The sequence below is a fragment of the Pseudophryne corroboree genome, chromosome 10 (assembly GCF_028390025.1).
Source record: "Pseudophryne corroboree isolate aPseCor3 chromosome 10, aPseCor3.hap2, whole genome shotgun sequence".
Taxonomy (NCBI): Eukaryota; Metazoa; Chordata; class Amphibia; order Anura; family Myobatrachidae; genus Pseudophryne; species Pseudophryne corroboree.
The window spans coordinates 313,833,254-313,856,420 of NC_086453.1; the positions used below are offsets into that span (position 1 = coordinate 313,833,254).

The window sequence follows — 23,167 nt, forward strand, 5'->3', positions numbered from 1 at the left end:
AAGAAAACGAACACCCGGACCAAACGGACTGAAAGGGGTCCCATGTTTACACATGGGACCCCTTTCCCCGAATGCCGGGACCCCACGTGACTGCTGTCACAGAGGTCCCTTCAGCCAATCAGGAAGCGCTACTTTGTTGCACTCACCTGATTGGCTGTATGCGCGTCTGAGCTCAGACGGCGCATCGCACAGCTTCCTCCATTACTTTCAATGGTGGGAACTTTGCCGTCAGCGGTGGGGTTACCCGCGGTCAGCCGCTGACCGCGGGTGACCTCACCGCTAACCGCAAAGTTCCCACCATTGAGTATAATGGAGAGAGGCTTTGCGATGCGCTGTCTGACAGCTCAGACGTGCAGCCAATCAGCAGAGTGCCAGGACGTTGCGCTCGCTGATTGGCTTAAGAGACCTTTCTGTGACAGCAGTCACGGGGGGGGGGGGGTCTCTGCATTCGTGGAAAGGGGTCCCATGTGTAAACATAGGACCCCTTTCAGTCCGGCTTGGTCGGGTGTTCGTTTATTTTTTTTGCCAAGTACGAGGATTTATATCTGGACACTGGATTGAGGTGAGTATAATTTTATTCACAGGTACCCCGGATCGTCGGATCAGGAGACGTGGCAGTCGGCGGGTCAACATAGGTAAGTATGTGTGTGTCGGCAGGTGTTAAATAAAGTTTTACTCTCAAGGTGTGTGTCTCCTGTTTTTATTTGGGTATTTTTTTTCCAGTAGTACTACAGGTACCAGCGGGCCCGTTTTTCTCCAGCATGCTAGTACTTGTGGTTCTCCAAGTACCAGCTTGCGGGGGAGGCTTGCTGGGACTTGTAGTACTACAGGAAAAAAACAATATTCTTGTCATTTTCTCAAGGCTATCAGCCCCCCATCCGCAGCCCTTGGATGGAGGGGACAGCCTCGGGCTTCACCCCTGGCCCTTGGGTGGCTGGGGGGATGACCCCTTGATTGAAGGGGTCCCCACTCACCCAGGGTACCCCGGCCAGGGGTGATTAGTTGGATATTTAATGCCACGGCCGCAGGGCGCTGTATAAAAGTGACCCCCGGCTGTGGCATTATCTGTCCAGCTAGTGGAGCCCGATGCTGGTGTAAAAAATACGGGGGACCCCTACTCTTTTTGTCCCCCGTATTTTTTGCACCAGCACCAGGCGCAGAGCCCGGTGCTGGTTTTAAAAATACGGAGGATCCCCTGTCATTTCCCCCCCCGGATTTTTAGAACCAGGACCGGCTCGAAGAGCCCGAGGCTGGTTATGCTTTGGAGGGGGGACCCCACGACATTTTTTTCCGGGATTTTACCATTCCATCTTAAAAAAAATATAAAAAAATAATAATAATATTTTTAAAAATATATATATAATACTTGTGCCTCCCAAAAAGACAAACCAAGTACCTAATCCCTTCTAATATAAATAGATATGCTATTACCAATAAAAAAAACACCAAAAAAAACATGTTTTAATTTTTTTTATTAGATTCACCCACCAAAGTGTGGCGGATTGAAAATGACGAATTTACTGTCTAAAAGCACTGTTGTCGAACTTCCAAACTTCAATTGAATATACTTTTGTCGAATTGCCGCATTTGTACCATTGCAGAAATGTCGAATTTGACAAATGTTGAATTTCAAAAAGTCGAATTTTGAAAGTCCGTTTTTTTGACGGAAAGTACTGAATTGCATTGTTTTTTTTGGGCGAAAAAGTCAAGTTTTTTGACAATTTCGGGAATTCGACCGCAATTGCATATACCCCTATGTTTCTATGTAACCGTTTACCCCGATGGGGTGATTTTTTTGCATAGTGTTAATGCCAGCGACTTTTTCATCCACACTTGCATCTGCTGCCACAAGGGGGATGCTGGTTCATTGACTTTTTGTCTGGCTTCCAGCAGGTTCCTGGCTGGTCATCATAGAGACATCAGTCCATGCCTAGGATCACCCTGCTCTCTCAGGTGCCATGAGTAATATTGAAAGGGTTGGGATTCTTGCTTGCAGCCTATTGACTAGGGTTAGATTAAATGACTAGGGTTAGATTAAATAGCTGCTTTGTGATTTATCCAGTGCCAGTGATAGTTTCTCTTGCTGAACCTGCAGTATATGTATTGTGGATTTCTCATCGCTGACTTGGTTTTCTTTCCGGGATTAACCTGATTTTCTGCCCCCGATCTTGGCCTGTCTCTGGAATATTTATTGTCTGCAACTAGCACTGACTCAGCCTGCCTAATAGTACATGCCTGTCTACCACCAGTGTGTCTAATAACTTTTGTTTGTCTGCTGCTTGCCCTGACCCAACCTGTATAATCATGTCTGCCGCCAGCCCTCACCGTCTTACCATTTTTGTCTATTTGCTATCTGTCCTTCCTTTTGCTATGTGCATCCAATGTAATGTCTTGTCTATTCTAGCCAAGGCAATTCCTTGTTGTGATAAACCTCTTATTAGCTGGAGTGGAAATCCTGAGGGTTTCCAAGGACTGATCAACATATTTAGCTTTCAGGAAATTGCAGCTTGCTAAAGACTAAGGGGGCCATTCCGAGTTGATCGTTCGCTAGCTACTTTTTGCAGCGCTGCTATCTGATTGTCGCCGCCTATAGGGGAGTGTATTTTCGCTTTGCAAGTGTGCGAACGCTTGTGCAGCCGTGCAGTACAAAAAAGGTTTGTGCAGTTTCTGAGTTGCCCAGAACTTACTCAGCCGCTGCGATCACTTCAGCCTGTTCGTGTCCGGAATTGACGTCAGACACCCGCCCTGCAAACGCTTGGACACGCCTGCGTTTTTCCAAACACTACCAGAAAACGGTCAGTTGACACACACAAACGCCTTCTTCCTGTCAATCTCCTTGCGATCGGCTGTGCGAATGGATTCTTCATTAAATCCATCGCTCAGCAACGATCCGCTTTGTACCCATATGACATGCATGCGCATTGCGGTTCATACGCATGCGCAGTTTAGACCTGATCGCAGCGCAGCACAAAAACCTAGCATGCGATCAGGTCGGAGTGACCCCCTTGAATCTTCAAGACGTGATCAAGATCTTATTAACATTCAACTGGTATTTTCCTAATGCACATTATCCTTTTTAAATGTGATTTCTGATATATTTTATACAAGGTGGAACATTATCCTATGGAAGGACGTTAGGTTTTGTGATCATATAAAATATGGCTGGGATGTAATGATGTCAGAGTTTGGCCGGCATCTTGCATGAGCGCCGAACGCAGATTTCATTACATCTCGCCAATGTCTCAAGCTAATGTCCTTATTTATCAACGAGTAATAGATTTCACTGTGAGTGATAAATTGCACCAGCCAATCAGCTCCTAACTTCCATGTCACAGGCTGTGTTTGAAAAATGACAGTTAGGAGCTGGTTGGCTGGTGCAATTTATCACTCGCAGTGAAATTTATCACTCATTGATAAATAAGAGCATAAGTGCTTTTATAAGGTTCACAAAATTCCAGGGTGTAGGCTTGGGCCAGTTTTGCTGTACTTGTATTTGGGTGAGTTGGACCCAGTTTATTAGCTGGCTGGGGCTGAAAATGTTATAGGGTCTTCTTTTGCAAGTAATAATTATGCTGTTTTAAATTCTACGGCCAAAAACCTGATAATTGGGGAAAAGTCGCTGTTTATTAAATATGCCCCATGGCATAATTTCTTATAATTTGTTTGGGTGATCCCAGACTTGCGAACCCTCTCATACTGTATACAATCGCCTATATCTCCGGAAGTTTAATACATTTTCATGTTACATGTGATAAAACTTGTTTTTCATGACTAGAAAATTTGCACACAGCAAAATGTTTAGATACATGCATAGTTTGTGAAAAGAAACGCATACAAATAGTGTTTTTGCTTTCTTTTTATTAATTTAATACTTTAAATCGGGATTATGGCATTTTTGCATCATATTTTCTTTAGCTGTAAGCATAAACTTGCGGTGTTAAGAGGGATTTTTGCCAGAATAGAGATACGGCACACATCAGCAATAAATATCAGATGTAATATTGATATTTACACATTATGGCACAATGTACAGGTCCGGTGCCTAGATACAATACTTTAACATTTTCCCCATATTGAGAAAGTTAATACGCAAACCACTGTACAGTAAGGGTGTAATTCTAACACAAAGGTTTAAGTCAAGTGTAGCTTACAGTAGACCAGTCTCTATAAGCATTTTATTACATAGTACACATGATTGCCAATATGCCTCCTGCTAATTGCCTCTATTAGAGGTTCTTACTTGTTATACTTATAGTTTAATCACCTATTCCTCACTATGAAGCATTTGGTATAGGTTTGTTATTGTGTTGCTACAATAATGTATGTAGTGGCAGTTTACAATTTATTTATATAATGTTTTAAACATATCAGTGTGTGAAGGTAAATGGATGGGAAATAAGTCTGCTTTAAATAAAGCTATACACTATCCATTCAATGAAGGACAATGATGGTTAATAATCGCTTAAAACAGTATCTTGTACCATTCGCAAACATAGGCATCAAAGTAAGCAATGATTGTAAATATACTGTAAATCATTATTATGCATCATCTAGAGCGAAGATAGCCAAATCCCAATATTCCCTGCCAACCAAATACTGGTAGAATATACTGGGATTTATAACACCACTGCAAATTGGATCTAGAGCAACATACATCCTTCCATACACCGCAATGATTACATTTAAATATGGAAATTATGGAGAACTGGAACTAGTTGATGCACAAGAAAAGATTTTGGGTAGAGAAAGTATCTCCCGTCAATAATGGACATGCCACATTAGTTATTAGGGTGTTGTCCCTTTATTTCCTTTAGGACAAATCATCCATGCCCTACTGGCACACCACCAAGGTTGGGCAGTGTAGCAGAGGCTCTTCATCCCTGTTATGCTACAATAACAGAATCACAGCCATATGATGGCATCATCGGTGACTATTGCTAACCAATCATGGAGTAGCTGGTTGTGACCTCTTAGTCTGTGTCCCAAGTTCTAGGTCAAAGCCCAGAGGGTAGGAAGGGGATTTATGGACCTTGCCTCTGTGACTATTAAGGGTGGTATACAATTGGGGTGATGCGGCTTGAGTGCACTGTGGGCAACAGGTGGAGAATGGGTGGTGATAATTGTGGACAGTTGGAGGAGAGTGTATGTATATGGTCGACAATCTCAGGGCTGTATACAGTTGATAATTGGGGAATGATGTGTGTGTCGTGGACTTAGTATAGACTGCCATTAGAGATACTGATGGAGCATTTGGCTATACTACTTTGGTGGCTACACATTAAACTACACATTAAAAATATTGTGTGTCACTGGAAAGTATACTGGGGCTGTGGGTGTATCTTGCGTGTTTTTGCATTGTGCAAAGCTCCACAGCCAAGTGTAAGAAGGTACCGGTGATGCTGAGTAGTACGCAGCCACTTGTGGCTAAATGGGCATAACTGAGTGGTACCTGGTTGATGGCACCCAGACTAAGTTTAGTGAGTGTGTGCATAAATACTGTATGCTTGCAATCCTATTTTTATGCACTTAGGGGGAAGCAATGTTTTCTTTATGTTCCGGATTCCGGAGTAATCGGAGCTACATCTTTTCGCAAAATATGAACATAATCCCAATGCAACAGATGATTACCCGTATACAGTGCAGAAAGTCAGGAATGGAAAAGAAAAATGAAGTGTTGTGTTTGGTGACTACTCTATACATGTATGTTCCCTCATCTTCCAATCCGATTGCTGCCCCTATTACAGAATACTACTGCAGGAATGGAATCTTGTCTCATATAGCAGTTATCCTCAAAGGTCTCCCTTATACTTAAATTGCCTTTTGGGACTTTTTTGTGTTTTTAATAACCCTTCAATTTAAAAATAAATAAAATAAAATATAAAATAAAAAAATAATTGGTGTTCTTCATATAGATGTTGCTGAGGAACGTCTTTCATATTTATTTTAGGTGCCTCTTGTAATTGCTAAGTGATGTCAGCTGATGCTTTTCCTGAGATTCCTTATAGTCACAATCAATATATTTGTGAACACAATTTTGGATTCTTTCTTTAAAAAACAACTTGCAATTGAATTGTAATTTTTCATTAACCACCAAACGCAAACCTCATCGCTCAGTTCTGTGTACATCTGAATTTGCCAATATATTTGCAGGTGAAAATAATATGGTATTTGGTACAGTGTCTCCAGCGCTGTAACAGGGTGGCAGTGCTCACCGTGCCGGCCCCACCCCATAAACCCATGATGTCATGACATGACATCAAGTGTAGGGGGAGGGGGGGCTGCCAACTCTGGGAAGCCAAGCTCTGCCCGAAGCCTCCTAAGGACACTCTTGCAGGTCTACCGGCTGCAGGGTGCCGGCCAGGAGCGTCCCTTGGATGCATGAAACATATCCCAGAGATGCATAAAACATGTTTACATACCAAGAACTATTCCACAAAGTTGTTCTACAATTATGTACAACTTTCATGTGCCACTTCATTAACAAATAGGAGATGGCTAAACCTGAATAGTAATAATTATACCGAAGAGTAAATAAGAATAAAAGCTAAAGTTATGTGAGGTCTTGAATTTAAAGTGTATATATTTAGTTGGTCCTTAAATTGTATCTGAGCAACCAGAAACACCCGATTTGGCCAAATTTCCCATATATTTGTTAAACATACAGTCATTTATTGCTTGAAAAAAATCACACAAACTGCATTTAATAAAATATCTGAGCATACATTTATAGAATGTCTTTTCCTTCTCCCTTTCATCTTGCGAAACGTGGTTCCCAAGGCTACAGATTGCCAAAGTCTTGGATTATTTTATTTAAAAAAAAATAAAAAAAATTCAAAAGCTTTTTCCTTATTGTCCAGTTTTATAAAAAATATCCAACCACAGACAACTGATGTATGATCATATAGAGAAACCACAGATGATGTTCTGGTGAGGAACTTGACACTGAAACAAAATAAAGAATTATCTGAAAGTAGACCGTAGATTATAAAATAAGGATCATTGATTAATTAAACTTAATTTCCTCTATCTCTAGTATTATTGTTAAACTAGACCCCAAGCACATTTTGCCACCCCCAGATACATTGGTCACAAACATTCTCAGTGCTGTGACTAGTCTCCCTACTTTGCCTATGATACTGAAATGTGTATGGCACATATACTGAATGAAATGCATTACCTCAGGGAGATGTCTCAAACCTTGGAGAGAGATGAAGCAGCAACCAACCAATCAGCTCCTGCCATTCATTTTACAGACTGTGGGGCTGATTCGGTAAGGATTGCAAATTCTGCTAATTAGCAATCCTTTTGTTTGCATGCTGGGGGCCGCCCATCACAGGACAAGGCCACCCAGCATGCTGACCGCCGCCGCCCCCTTTCCCCTTGAGGAAGCAGAAATTGCGATCGCATTGCAATTTCTGCTTCATCGTAGAATTTGTGGTTGCCTCCTGCCGACACAGCTTAGCTGCCTCTGCAGGTGGCCTGCAGCCATGTTTCTGATTGCAGCGGCTTTGTGTGAAGTCACGTAGATGCCGCGATCACGCCCACGCAATGCCCCCAGTTTTCAAAATACCGACCTCATTTGGCCACCCCGTAATGCTCCGTCTCTGCCCCCCCCCCTTGTGACTGCCTCTGCCTGATTGACAGGCAAAGGCGATCACATTTTCTGCGCCCCCCACAGAAAATGCAGGTGCATGCGCAGGATGGACGCGGCGCATGCGTCCGCATCTTTTTTTTTTTTTTGCCGTAGGATCGCGTTTTGCGATCCAACCAGAATTCGGCCCTGTGTTTGAAAAATGACAAACGCTGATTGGCTGGTACTTTCTTTACACATTGTCGCTCTCCAAGCATTGATAAGTCTGCCCCACAGAGTACATACCTTTAGTTACTGCGGTTTCTGTTACAATTGCTATTACTTGCCAAAAGTGTGAGCCATAAACCTATAGGGTGCTGGGGTGCCACTATAAACATTCACCTTGTCAAAACAAAAAGATGGACACAAATGGGGCTGGTTTATAAATGTCCAGCGGTGGCTTTGCCGCAGACAGTCTGTATTCTGCATGGGGATTTGGACATTAGCAAGTGACAAGAGTACATTTTAAACTTTTAAGGTGATAAAAAATATTCCTGGGAAATGATCACTTGGGGTGTTGGGTTAATGTTTCTTGGAACATAACGTATATTGCAGATAATAAACTGCAATTGCTCACATGGTAAATAGGAAATGTTAAAGTCTGCAAAAGTTTTCACAATGTCATCATTTGGACATGCAGAGTTCTGTTTAACAGAGAACGCTGTTGATCTTACAGTATTTACTATAGAGCCCCATGGTTCACAGTCATTAAGAAACACTATCAGCCATAGTACAAAAATGAATATACTGTAGGTTAAGTGATGGCAAACTAAACATTAATAGCTTGGCCCCTATATATGGATTGAATATAATTGACACCTAAATCTGAGGATTGTGGATTTCTACATGGAAAGAAGAAAATCCCCCTGGATCCCTGGACTTAGGACAGAAATACATTGGAGAAAGAGGGCTGTGTGGGGATTATCTATATAATAAAGTCAACTGCTGATAAAAAGATGTCATCATGTTGGAATGTTATGACAGTTGGTATGACCTGTGACTCCTCCCACTAGTGTTAGTGATGCACAGAAGAGAGTGAGGGGGTGGTGTTAGAGAGATAGCAAGGGAAGGGAGAAGGATAGGCGGGGCGAAAGTGATGGAGAGGAGAGATGGATAGAAGCAGAAGGTGGCTGGAAATGGAGAGAAAAATAAATAAATGAAAGCCAAGCAACACAGAATTACAGCTAATAATTTTTAAATTCTGTATTTGTGTCTTTTTAACATCATTTATCCTTGTAACACTCCTTGTGGTTCCTCAAGTCTCAGCGTGTCCTCCAACTGTGGGTGATATTTCTAAAGTGCTTCTCAGCGGGTTATATTTCCAAAGTGCTTCAAGATGGGTTTGACCTCAAAATGTAAAGCTTTAATTTATAGAGTTAGAGTCAATGTTTACTCTACACAACTGTACCACTGCCACTGTGTATGGGAATTTCTCCCTCTCATCTGGGTTTCACATTTCAAACTTGTCTTGGTTGTCTGTTATTCCATTTGTTACTGGCAATGTAACCCTATACAGAACTGGTTCATAAAATCTGCCTGTACTGTATATGGGCCCTCATTCCGAGTTGATCACTCCCTAGCTACTTTTTGCAGCCGTGCAAATGCATAGTCGCCGCCCACGGGAGAGTGCATTTTTGCTTTGCAAGTGTGCAATCGCATGTGCAGCCGAGCAGTACAAAACATTTTGTGCAAAACAAGACCAGCCCTGTAGTTACTTATCCTGTGCGATGATCCTAGCGACGGAGGTCCCGGAATTGACGTCAGATACCCGCCCTGCAAACGCCTGGTCACGCCTGCGTTTCTCCTACCACTCCCAGAAAACGGTCAGTTGACACCTATAAACGCCCTCTTCCTGTCAATCTCTCCTTGCGAATGGCTCTGCGAATGGAATCGTTGCCAGAAGCATTGCACAGCAACAATGATGTTTGTATCTGTACGACGCACGTGCGCATTGCAGTGCATACGCATGCAAAGTTTTGCCATTTTTTTACTTGATCGCTGCGCTGCGAAAATCGGCAGAGAGCGATCAACTCGGAATGACCCCCTTGATGTGCTGCTGCCAATCCAATACCTCATTACCATCTTTTATAAGTTCAGCTCTGGAAAGAAGCCCAGATGATTAAGGTTCCTGAGTATACTGTACAAAGTCGGAAAAAAAAGTGCCAGCATGTACAGCTGGCAGATGGGTTTAACCCCAATTTCTAGCCTTGGTGATCTTAATTTTATCCTTCTTATACAAACTTTTTATTGTGTAATTTTTATTGGAAATTTCAAAAGTTACACCCAGACATTAAAGAGGCATATGAATTGTAAGGCAAACATGAGGAATAATACAGGAGGGCATAAACAGTGTATAAATTACAAAATAAAGATTAGCCACCAAGCCATCGGACATGAGAAATGGAACAATAGCAGGATATAGTAAAAACAATGACATACAGAATACCCCAAATCAAACACTGATAACTTAATCGCCACCCGAAGGCGCCATTCGGGTGTACACATGAGAGAACCAGATTTATAATGGGGCACAGGTGACATACCATAAATGAAAATATAAATAACTCACATCCATCAGAATATCAAAACAAAAAGCCTCACATTCCCCCACACCCCATATACCCTAACCTACAAACAAAACAAATACACAAAATAAAATAAAGACACCTAAAGCAAACCTCCCAAGAACCCCCCACCCTGTATAACCTAACCCCAACCTAGGCATACCTGGATCCCCATAAGAACCCCATCCCTAACTACACTACACCTAAAGGCCTAACATCCCCCCACCCCCCAACCCCATAACACAGGATAAGTATACCGTATAATTGACAGGGGCAGCTAAAATAAATGGTCATAAACTAAGTGGAGCAGGTTACACCCACAGAATAGTATAGTAGTATGCAAATACGGAGTTAGCTGAGCTTAAAGACAGAATATATATATAAATGGCTGTGGAACTAAAACAAGCGACTACAGACTAAGTATGTCAAGCTTCTCTGACAAAATGGTCAAAAGTGCACACGTTCTTAGATACAAGGAGCTGGAAAACAGACATAATACTGATGTAACACTATATTAAGGGCCATTCACCAGTTAGAACAGGATTCTCTCGGAAAGTAAGTGTTACACGCAAATATTTAGCTATAATGAGCACGAGGATAGCAGAACAACAAAACTGTAGCTACAGGATAAGCACACAATATACTGTAAATGAAAGGGGCAATTAAATAAAAGACCATAAACTAAATAGAGCAGGTTATACCCATAGAATAGTAAAGTATAATGCAAATACCAAGATAACTGAGTCTAAAGAACAGACATAATTATAAAGATAAGTGGCTGCGGCATTAAAATAAATGACCACAACCTATATATGGGAAGTTGCTCCTGCAAAATAGTGAAAATGCACATACGGTAGATTTAGATGCACTGAGCCGGAAAACAGACAAATAATTATATAAGTGACAATAACACTAAATAAATGGCCTTAAACATTAGAGCAGAATTCTCCTGGAAAATAATTAGTTGTATGCAAATATCTAGACTGAGCGCAAGAATAGCAGTATAACACAACTGGAACTATGAAAGGACATACAAACAATATGAAATTACGCAGTAGCTAACGAGAATCAGTATACAGAACAGAGCACAGTAAGGGTCTCAGCAGCCAGTGAAATGGTTCCCAGTCCCAAGTTGAGCAAAATCAGCCCGGAGGATGAGTCCACCCTGGAACAAAGTAATCCAGCCAAATGACAGTCCCTCGAGAGTGGGCAGAAGGATAAACTGTGCCATCAGCCGTCACACACATCTGTGTCAAAATAAACGTATAGGGACAAGTGGCAGCTGAAGAAAACCGGATTAGGGACAAAAACCTCCATCCGTGGGTTACACCGAACCACTGTTCCAAATAAATATTAGAGTGGAAAGCCATTCCCTCTCGCGGACTGCCAGCAAACTGGAGGATGTTACATCGCCATTCTCCCTCTTCATCGGATAAGTGACTCTGTGTGACTGCAGATTGAGTCTTCACGCGGGACCATGGAATCACCACTAAAGAAACACAGACTGCTGGAGGATCCACACGCGCCATCACCAGCCGTAGTTTACTGTGAATATGCGTAAGGTCATCCCTCAGCTCCTCCAGTCTATTAGTAATTCGTTGCTCGGAAGAACCCACAGCGGTAAGCACCTGCTGTAGTGTAATAGTAAGTGGTGCAGATAAAGTCTCACTGAGGGGCCCTGAGAGCTGCTGCACTGAATCAGGATAAAAGCACATAGAAGCAAAGCCATCCTGCTCACCAGCTACAGAGTTGTGGTAGAATTCACACATTATGACAAAGCTGGAGACAGGGCACAGAAATCCACAGGATGCTGCCACCAAAACCTCTGCAGAGCACACTGGCCCCAGCAGCTGAGTGAGGACAGAGCTGCAGCAGGAGCACCAGCCACACTGAGAGCAGAGTCTGTCTCAGGATCCAGTCACAGACTTCACCAGCCAGTAAGTTCGGACTCTTGGCACCGAGGATCCCAAAATTCACACTGCAGGAGCAGAGGGGAGTACTGCACTCCTGAAGAAATTTTCAGCCACAGAACACCAGAGAAACAGGAGATAGATCAGGATATTAACAGGAGCTCTGGCAGGAAGCTGCCTACACCATGCTGTGTCAAGCCACGCCCCCTTATACAAACTTTTTAAAGCATTAATCAGATCTATACGTTGGGTAATAGATCAGAAGGAAGCATGTCTATCATTGCAAATATTTTGTACCTTTTTATCTTGTTACTTACAGGTTTTTCTCTTTAGTCTAATCACGTATTTTCTATTTCATGTGAAAGATAAAACTCACCTGTATGGACAAATCATTCTGATACTTACAAAATAAGGGTGTTGGCCTCTCACTTCCTAATATAAGATACCATCTAACATGACCCATGGCAATATAGAAGACCAGATAGTGCCCCAAACAGAAAGGCTTGGGCTGACGTGAAGCATAATACAGTACATCTGACTCCCTATGACTCCCTTTACCCTAACAAGGCAACCTCCCATGCAGATTGGACTAAAGCTATTACATATAGCATCCAGGACAGCTATGGTGGTCTCCAACATGGCTGAGATAAAGGTGCTATGAAATGGAGACTTTTTTTCTCTATTAACTACTCTGACGGTACCGTCCCCCCTTTATATGCTGAGGATCTTTTTTTTCACAGTACATTTTCTCCTTCTGTTGTCATGTATTTAATCCTACATCCTGTTTAGATTATATCTATATCAGTATCTTGGAGCCATCATTCACTGGGTCTCTAGCTATTGTGCCCGGCATTTTTCCTTCCCGTCAGTCTACCTTCTCTTCCCCTCTTTATTCCATATCCCACTTCCACTAGAGACTAGACAGACACATTAGCAGATTACATAACAGATTACTTTATTGTATGTATAATTTCAATTTACAGTCTGTATGCGATTACTATTAAGTGAATACATTTTGTGACCTGTTCCCTGCCCCTCCCTCATCTCCTGTTCTTTGTTCTGCATATCCCTGTCTTACAAAAGTAAATGAAAAAATAATTGGGAAAACAAATGTGCAATGCCTTACCTCGGCAGCTTCGCCCGTCCTCCTGTAGGGTTCCAGTCACACAGCTACATAAAGGTCCATCCAGTCTGCTTGTGCAGATTTGCTCACATCCCCCATTCTCCTCGCACCAGTCCAAACCTTCAGGGCAATAAGAGGTGTAATCACAATCCAATGCTGTGAAGGGGCTGACCCAGAGTTGACCTGAAATCAGCAGCAATTTCTCCCACATTGCCAATATTCACCCATATACAGAGTTACAGTCACCTCAGCTGTTAGACCACCCCTATCTGTATGCTAGCTCTACCCTGAGCCCCATAATCTGCATGTCCAAACCAGTAGCGGATCTTGCCACGGGCAAGCAGGACTTTTGCCTGGGGCGCCGCCTTCCGGATGGGCGCCGCACCATGGTAAGATCCGCTGCTGTGCTACTGTACCCCCCGCTGTGTCCGCTGTGCCCCCAGCTGTGAAGGGAACTAGACGCTACCCGTCTAGTTTCCCTTCGTGGAGAGGACCTTTGCTGTGCGGTGCGCGATGAATTCATCGCGCACCGCACAGCATTGTGGGACTGACACAGACGCTAGGGGTCATGATTGACCTCTAGTGTCTGTCTATGCTGCGCTATGGGAGAGACGTCATGACGTCTCTCCCATAGATCCGAGGAGAGGAGCGGCGCCGGCGGAGGTCTACAGCGATCAGGAATCAGGAGCAGGGATAGTAAGTATTAATTTTTTTTTTTTTTGTGTAAGCGGCACTACTCTACAGGGGGTGTAACTGACCATGCCCCCTGTATGAAGCCATGCGCCTATTTTCCGCCCAGGGTGCCAAAAGGGCTAGAACTGGCCCTGGTCCAAACTAACCTGCATAGCACTTCACTAGGGTGTTCTCCAATATATACTTCTATTTCTGAATAACCTAGCTTACAGTATTTCATACGATACTTATATCTCAAGCATTACTGGAAGATATAAATATTGGAATTGTTGCTTCATTGACGACTGCAATGAAGAGTAATTACTTATCTGATTTTTCCCTGTTAAACTGCACAATGGAGCTTTGTTACCAGGGGTTTATATTTACTAAAATCTGCAGGAGAGGATAAAAAGCTCACTCTGGGACACTCAGGGTATACTCTGTCTCTTGACAAAGCCACACCAAAGTGCGGAGAAACGCGTTGAGGAAATGGAGGGGAGACCTCTGGAGTGACAGACCAGTGAGACAAGGCACCAGCTCACGGCCCATCTCATCTTATGCTTTGCCGTTACCGATTCATCAACCTGTGCCTGTGACGGTTTTCTGCAACAAACCCTGTGCAGCGCTACATCCAGCGGCAGCATAAAGTGACTGCTCGACATCAAATCCGTCCCGGGATACCAGCAGCCGATTCAGCGGCATTCAGCATTTCTATCTGCCGCTTAAACGTACGGGTGAACATACCCCTCTGACAGACCGGGTGCTGGATGTAGCAGCCACACTCAGCATTCAATAGCACCACTGCACTCAATACCCGCTGGGCAGCGGTCTGTTTAGCGGCATTACACCACCGGGTAGGATTCCCACCGTTCTAAACAACGGCATATGGTTCCGGTATCTGCTCAATTAGTGACAGCACAGCACTCTTATTGACCATCTTCATATGGACTTAAGCGTTGAGACTGACTGAACTGTACTGAGAGTCTCCGCTTGCTATATACTGCACTGGTAATTATACTTAGTAATCAATTTCTATCTTTCACTCCAGAGACTCCAAAAGCTACAAATTATTTGTATCAGCTTGGTCACTACTACTTGGTCTCTACTACTACTATTTTGTGATTCAGGCTGATTATTATATATATTTTTTAACTGTGTCTAATATGTGTGATATGTGTATATTAAACTGTATTATTATTTTTAACTACCTTGGTCAAGCGCCTGCCTGGTATATTTTTGTTTTTAGGTTTACACACTAGAAGAGGCCAGGTACCTCTTCACCAGGTGGCTGCTGACCAACAGGTTCATTAACATATCTGCCTGCACGGCGCCAACAGACCCTTTAACTTTCTTCTTATATTTACTAAAGGTTGATTTCTAATAGATGAAAATAGATCTAAATCGATGTATTTAGAGGCACACGTTTACTAACATTTAAAAATTACTATAAAAAACGATCTGTTAGTACATGTGTGTTTCACCTCAGAATCACAACATTGATTCAGATCATTTTTCATTGATTTAAAATTGACAGAAATTGATCATAAAAGTAAATACAGTGCATCCCCAAGTTGAGCTGTTAGTACTATGACCTGCAGGTGGTGCTGTCTAGAGGGGATAACTGCCTTTTTATTTATGGGTTGTATCTAACCTTTTCAGTCACATATAACTAAAATGTGCTCCAGACAGGAATATGTTGTATAACCAGGTCTCTGTAACAATTTTGTGACTAGACAGATTTAATATCTCAATAATGAGACCACAAAATGATGTGTCAATGAACAATTTGTCTCAATGGACAAATTGTATTTTTCCAACCTCAGAAACTATGTTACTATACAACTATGGGCACCATACTACAAAAAGGATTTCCTGGAACTAGAAAAGGTTCAGAGACGGGCGACTAAATTGATTAAGGGGAGACACTAGAATACGAGGAAAGGATTGCTAGGCTAGGCATGTTTACACTGAAAAAAAGGAGATTAAGAGGGGACATAATTAACATTTACAAATATATAAGGGGTCAATACACAGAGCCAGCGGGGGATTTGTTTTTGGTTAGATTATCACAAAGGACACGTGGATACCCTCTTAGGTTAGAGGAGAGGAGATTTCGCACACAGAGACAGAAAGGTTTCTTCACAGTAAGGACAATACCTATTTGGAATTCCCTGCCTGAGAGAGTAGTAATGGCGGACTCGGCCATTACCTTTAAGAATTGGCTAAATAAATTCCTAATTGATAAGGATATACAGGGTTATGGTGGGTAAATCATGCATTACAGTAATAAAATCAAATAATTAAAAAAAGGAGAAATTTACATAACAGCTAAACATTCACCACAGTTAAAATTAGTCTTAAAAATATTACAGTGTAGGAGATCACCAACAGGTTGAAGTTGATGGACAAATTGTCTTTTTTCAACCTCAGTTCAATACAGACACAGGAATAAATATATTCCTCATTTATGCTCATTATATGGGGAACACCAAACAAAACTGAGCAATGTATAATTTATCATGATTCTGTTCTTCCGTCACATTTACATACTGTATCTCCCAAGTATGTCTTTTTTTTTTTTTGATGGGGAGCATTCCCTTGTACTACATTCCATACATTGTCCCTGTTTGCTTCCAAATAGTCCCTCTTTCATATCAAAAGAGTCCAGTTTTTGATGGACAGTATTGATTTCCAATGGACGGAAACTGGAGGCATAGTCACGCGCACTCCAGGGTATGCTCTAATTAGTTTTGCTGCATTTTATGATCATCTGTAGAGGGAAATCTGCAGAGGTGCATGGAACAGGTCCTACTGCAATATGAAATCCATTTATCTTGCAATTCTAGCAGTTATTTCTAATTCTGAATGTGATATACCATACACTGGCCCCTGGTACCAGCACTGATGAAGGAGCATATCCTATACAGCTGTCGGCTAGCTAAATCATTTTGGACTCCCGACCTCTTAAAAGGCCCACAGACAGAAATGTGTCTGCCTCCAAAGTAATACATGGACAGTACTGATCTATAGCAGCAGCAGAGAGGGAAAGTGAAAGGTATTAAATACTAACGTTTTCGTCTAATGGGACCAACAGAAATAATTTGCTCCTTGGAATCCTGCACATGGTCAGCGGCACTTCTGGAGTTCTGCGGACAGTTCTGCCAAAGTGGGAAAATGATGGAAGACAGTTAAGAACAATTTTTTTTTCTTTATTTCATTCTGTAGCATTAAATGAGTCCATTGGCAAAAGCATTCCTCCAGTCACACCCTATCCTTCCGCCATAATGATTACCCGCCTCCAGTCACACCCTATCCTTCCGCCATAATGATTACCCGCCTCCAGTCATACCCTATCCTTCCGCCATAATGATTACCCGCCTCCAGTCACACCCTATCCAACCTTCCTCCCTGAGATGCCATAATGATTACCCGCCTCCAGTCACACCCTATCCTTCTGCCATAATGATTACCCGCCTCCAGTCACACCCTATCCAACCTTCCTCCCTGAGATGCCATAATGATTACCCGCCTCCAGTCACACCCTATCCTTCCTTCCTCTCTGAGATGCCATGATGATTACCCGCCTCCAGTCACACCCTATCCTTCCGCCATAATGATTACCCGCCTCCAGTCACACCCTATCCAATCTTTCTCCCTGAGATGCCATAATGATTACCCGCCTCCAGTCACACCCTATCCTTCCTTCCTCTCTAAGATGCCATGATGATTACCCGCCTCCAGTCACGCCCTATTCTTCCTTCCTCTCTGAGATGCCATGATGATTACCAGCCTCCAGTCACACCCTATTCTTCCTTCCTCTCTAAGATGCCATAATGATTACCAGCTTCCAGTCACACTTCATCCTTCCTTTCTTCCTTCCTTCCTCTATCCTTTCCTTCCTTCCTTCCTTCCTTCCTTCCTTCCTTCCTTCCTTCCTTCCTTCCTTCCTTCCTTCCTTCCTTCCTTCCTTCCTTCCTTCCTCTATCCTTCCTTCCTTCCTTCCTCCTTCCTTCCTCTATCATCCTTCCTTCCTTCCTTGTGCAACAAAATAAAATCTTGTTTTTGCATGTTTGTGTAAGATGCAGCGACACTGGTGTCTACAGTAGACTGCGTTTAGTTATCAATGCCTCAATGCACCTAACTTGTACCCTGCCAATAACATTTTACACCCATGAAGACTCCACAATCTAGGGGCCTAATGCAGACTGCCCAATCTAGGGGCCTAATGCAGACTTCTCAATCTACGGGCCTAATTCAGACCTGAACGCTCCTCTGCGATTTTGCTGTGGTCTGCGATCAGATAACCGATAGAGAGTGAAAACCAGCCCCGTGCAGGTGTGCAAATGCATGTGTACGCCATGTGAAAACTTCGCCAGACAGCGGACATCTGCAAATCCGTTCGCAACTCACTGACCATGGAATGATTTTTCCAGTCTGTGCAGTCTGTGCACAGCCCAGGACTTACTCCTACAGTGCGATAGAATCAGGCTGATCGGGGCCAAAGCTGACGTCACACACCCTCCCTGAAAACCCTTGGGCACGCCTGCGTTTTTCCTGACACTCCCAGAAAACGGCCAGAGTCCACCCCCAAACGTCCGCTTCCTGTCAATCACTTGCGTACGCCTAGCAATCGAAATTTTCGCAATGATTCTTTCGCAGTATGGCCTCACGCGTGCACATTGTGTTCCATACGCAGTCATTCGATAATCGGCCACTGTGCGATTTCGCACAACAACGATCCGGACTGAATTAGGCCCTAGGCCTGCAAATACATTAATCTGTCAGAACAACGGGCACATTTACCCAACCACAGGCACATTACGTCACAAAACAGCATTTAGACAGCTTTGGACTTAGGTAACTGACACTATGAGCATGTGAAGCCTTTCTATCAATGCTACTTTTCCAGAGCACTTTATACACAAAGTACTGTAGCAAGTGCTTATCACTTCAATCAGGACTGGGTTCTGCCATCATTCTTTATACACAGATCGTCTCAGCCACAGAAACTCTAACACTCTCCGGGTTTAGTCAGAGCTCTCAGTCTTTGTTGATTCCACAAAAGATTTCAAGATGACCTACAGATATTTTGTTATTCCATTAGGTTCTAAAAGAAGGTATCAGCCTCTTTCAGGACCATTGTGCATTGATTTTTCAAGGTGATCCAAACAGCCTATTGTTTATAAGGAGAGAACATTCCTGGAGGGATGTGATACACAGAAGTGGAAGAAAAGGGCTGAGAATCACTGGAGAAGACAATGGTACCAGCTAATTAGTAATATCAATTTCTATTTATTTTTTGCAGCACAGTAACAAGTGATCAGACATCGGAGAGGCAGAAATTGAATGAACTACTAATGAACACACTAAAAACTCTATTTCTATACAAAAACAAACAAACAAAAATATTAATCTAATTAAATTCCACCAAATGGGAACAGCAATAATGAACTAGACTGTACGGCACTCTTGCATATCTAGGTCAGCGATATATTAGTAATTGAGTTGACATGATGTATTCATATAGTCCTAATCATTATATAGTAAATAGCTTCAATTTAGGATTGTTCTTCCTTGAAGACAGAGGCCCTCATTGTTTGTGTGTCTGATTTCCCTAGGGAATTCATCCCCATGGTGAACAGGCTGGGGCTAAGTCCCACCTTGACAGGGAGACGCCATACTGTGGGTTTCCAAGTTATTGGGGTATCTCAGTTAGCGTCTGTCTTTACTGTGCAGCTAAAGATCAGGAACTATCAAATTAATAGCAATTTCCCCATGTGGTAAACCTATGGCTTACTGCGTGTTAATCCATAGATTCTGGGTTAAGTGCCCAGGAATTTATGGGTTACCCCATGCGGTAAGCCCCAGAGGGTGCATTTAACACAGATTTTTCTTTGCAGATCCTGAGGCTGTGCGGAAAAACCCACAATAAGGTGGTCATTCCGAGTTGATCGCTCGCTAGTTAGTTTTAGCAGCCGTGCAAACGATATGCCGCCGCCCACTGGGGAGTGTATTTTAGCTTAGCAGCCGAGCTCTGCAAAAACAGTTTGTGCAGTTTCAGAGTAGCTCTGAACCTACTCAGCGCTTGCGATCACTTCAGCCTATTCGTGCCCGGATTTAACATCATACACCTGCCCACGCCTGCGTTTTTTCAGACATGACTGTGTTTTTGCAAACACTCCCTGAAAACGGTCAGTTGACACCCAGAAATGCTTCGCTAGAACCTGTTTCACAACCACAAAGAGCTTTGTACCCGTACAACGCACGTGCGCATTGCGGCCCATACGCATGCGCATAAATGCCGCTTTTTCACCTGATCGCTGCTCTGCGAAAATCGTCAGCGAGCGATCAACTCGGAATGACCCCCTAAGTGCACTCTCTTTGGCTTACCACATGGGGAAGTGGCATTAATTGAATAGCTCAGGGCAGAGCTTTAGCCCCGTGTTAAGCCCCGTGGCTAATTGAATCTGCCCCATGGCGTAACCTGCCCATAGCTTGGTGCTGGTTGTGGCTCTTGAGGGGGAACTCTGCAAAGTTTGTTCCGCAATGATTTATTAATTTCATTATTATTATTTTTTTTTCTTACACTGCAAAGGTTTGTAGTGATGATGAAGGTGATGATGATGATCAAAATTTGCTTGGATATTTACTCTAGGGATCTCACCTAACAGCCCCATCTGCAGAAATGCTAAGGGGATAATTCAAGAAGCTGTGAAAAGTGTTGAGAAGTGAGCCAGTGGAGAAGTTGCCCATGGCATCCAATCAGTGTTGACATAAAATGTATAAAGTGCATTCTATAAAAGTATAAGTAGCTGCTGATTGGTTGCCATGTCCAGCCTACTCTACTGGCTCATTTATCCACACTTTTCACTGCTTCATGAATAGACCCCTTAGTTGTAATGAATGTAAATATTTATATTAGATATTATATATTCCCTATATTCACTTACAGAACCTAGAGCAGCACAACTGTACATATAGCCTTGCTTTATATGGAAATCTAATAATGATGAAAGTGCCATTAGTTGTTCTATTCTCTGTACATTGCACCAGTTTACATTTATTGATGACCAATGAGATGAATGCCTTTCTGTTGCTCTTGTGTTGATGGATGGTGAACGAGGATACAAGAAGACAGCACTATATCATATTAAATATATATTTGCGCTTTTCATGTCATTGTACGAGTAACGTCACTGGACCCATGCTTTTGTCACTTAGACCTCCCAGAGACTACAGTAAATCCCAAAAGGGACATGCATCCCAAGATATCAGCCATTGCACCAACTTCATACTGATATAACTGGTGGACAAAATGACTCTCAGTGACTGGCTGTTGAGGATCATTTTAAAAGTCTTGCCAGATATTTTCTAAAATTGGTTATTATTAAACCATTATCAGCAGCAGAATTATTATTCCAGATTTATACATGGAAACTAATTTCCTAGTACGGTACAATATGGCACACATCAATAAACTGGAATAAGAGGGGTAGAAGTCTCACTTAAAGGGTAGGGGGGTACACACTAAGGATCCATGCTTAAATTCTAAGCAATCTGACTAGATTGCTTAAATATTAAGCATGGATCTCTCCGTGCGTATACCCATAGCGATGCGTGGCCCCGCGCATCGCTATCACTGGCTCTAGATTTGGCATGTATGCATGCCATAACACTTATTATAAAACAAAAACTTTGTCACCAAAAGTTGGTTTTGAATCCACAGGTCAGATGCAAACCTTTGATTTCTTGTTGAGACAATAGTTTCAGAAGGTCTATTAGGGTGTAACCAGGGGCGGATTGGGAACAAAAAGCGGCCCTGGAAAAAAATGTGTACTAGTGTCCCCACATGGGCAGCACCAGAGGTGTAAGGTCTAGCCATGGGCCATGGCAGCAGCACCCTCCCCCCAAGACTTTCCAGATAGTGGGGATGTCCAGCATCAAGGGGGAAGTTAAAAGGAAATAAAATTAAATATTATGAGCACATTATATGATACACCTTTAGAATTTAGGAAACTATATAATTCTTTAGAAAGATATATTTTCTTGCTTATTACACCAACCGTATCCCAATCACTATTCACTCAATCTTATATGTCAGCCAAGCAGGCAGACAGAGCATACACTAGATCATCTGCAATCACAGGCTAAGTGGCAAAGTCATTTTCATATATGCAAATTATTTATCATCTTATTCAGTATGTCTATAAATAGGACCACGTGTCCTCAAACAAAACAGGCCCCACGGGTGCGTCGGCCCACCGGGAATCTTCATGTGTAAACCCTATGGCCAATCTGCCTCTGGGTGTAACATGGTAGCTAACTGGAAGTACAGATGCATCGCAGTTCCTAGAACTCCAAGTCTGCAGCATTTGCACATTGGCACTTACTGATACTACTGGTGGAGCTTGATTAGTTTATATATATGGACCTGTCATACAGTACATTGGTTGCACCATACTCTTCTAATTACTGTCACTGTTCTACATTGGGGTGTGGGGACAGTTTAACACAGTCAGGCATATCCACTGCAGTAAAGGTATCATCAGTTTATACCAAACTCCCCATTAACTCATGATCCAGCTGTGTCTTCTTTTTCACAAATACAAAGTGACAACTACAGTATAGATCATGAAGATGTGGGTGACTCACAGAAGAGATTGTGTGGTAGGTCTGGCTCTATTTATCTGTAGAAAGTTCTCTGTGGGATATTGCGATATTACAGAAGAAGCAAACATACAAAATAAACCAGCTTCCACGCCGTATTACATATAACAGTGTTTCTCTAACATACTGGGCAACAGTTTGGTTAAAACGTTATATACATATGAATTAAGAGATACCTAAAAAATAGCTAATTCATAAAAAGTACAGTAGTAGGTGCTTAAAAGTCTATGACTGGAGGAAGGCATGGAGTGGTAGATTTACATTTTCTAAAAATATACTATGGATCTATTTAATAAAACCTTGGATGGCAATAAAGTGAACCCTCAAGGGCCCTCATTCTGAGTTGATCGCTCGCTAGCTACTTTTAGCAGCCGTGCAAACGCATAGTCGCCGCCCACAGGGGAGTGTATTTTAACTTTGCAAGTGTGCGAATGCCTTTGCAGCCGAGCTGTGCAAAAACAGTTTGTGCAGTTTCTGAGTAGCTCTGGACTTACTCAGCCCTTGCGATCACTTCAGTCTTTTTGGTCCCGGAATTGACATCAGACACCCGCCCTGCAAACGCTTGGACACGCCTGCGTTTTCCCAAACACTACCAGAAAAT

The 23,167-nt window shown here is 42.6% G+C and overlaps 1 protein-coding gene across 1 annotated transcript in view; it reads right to left on the reverse strand.

Moving 5' to 3' along the window:
- Window positions 1-3,855: 3,855 nt before the first annotated feature.
- TECTA (tectorin alpha) overlaps window positions 3,856-23,167 on the reverse strand; it is a 203,238-nt gene continuing 183,926 nt past the window's right edge. Inside the window, exons 21-23 of the mRNA XM_063943496.1 lie at window positions 16,970-17,057; window positions 13,231-13,347; window positions 3,856-6,942 (exon numbers count right to left, since the gene is read on the reverse strand). Coding sequence (XP_063799566.1) covers window positions 6,860-6,942; window positions 13,231-13,347; window positions 16,970-17,057 — 288 coding nt within the window. The 3' untranslated portion in view covers window positions 3,856-6,859. The remainder of the gene's footprint in view (window positions 6,943-13,230; window positions 13,348-16,969; window positions 17,058-23,167) is intronic.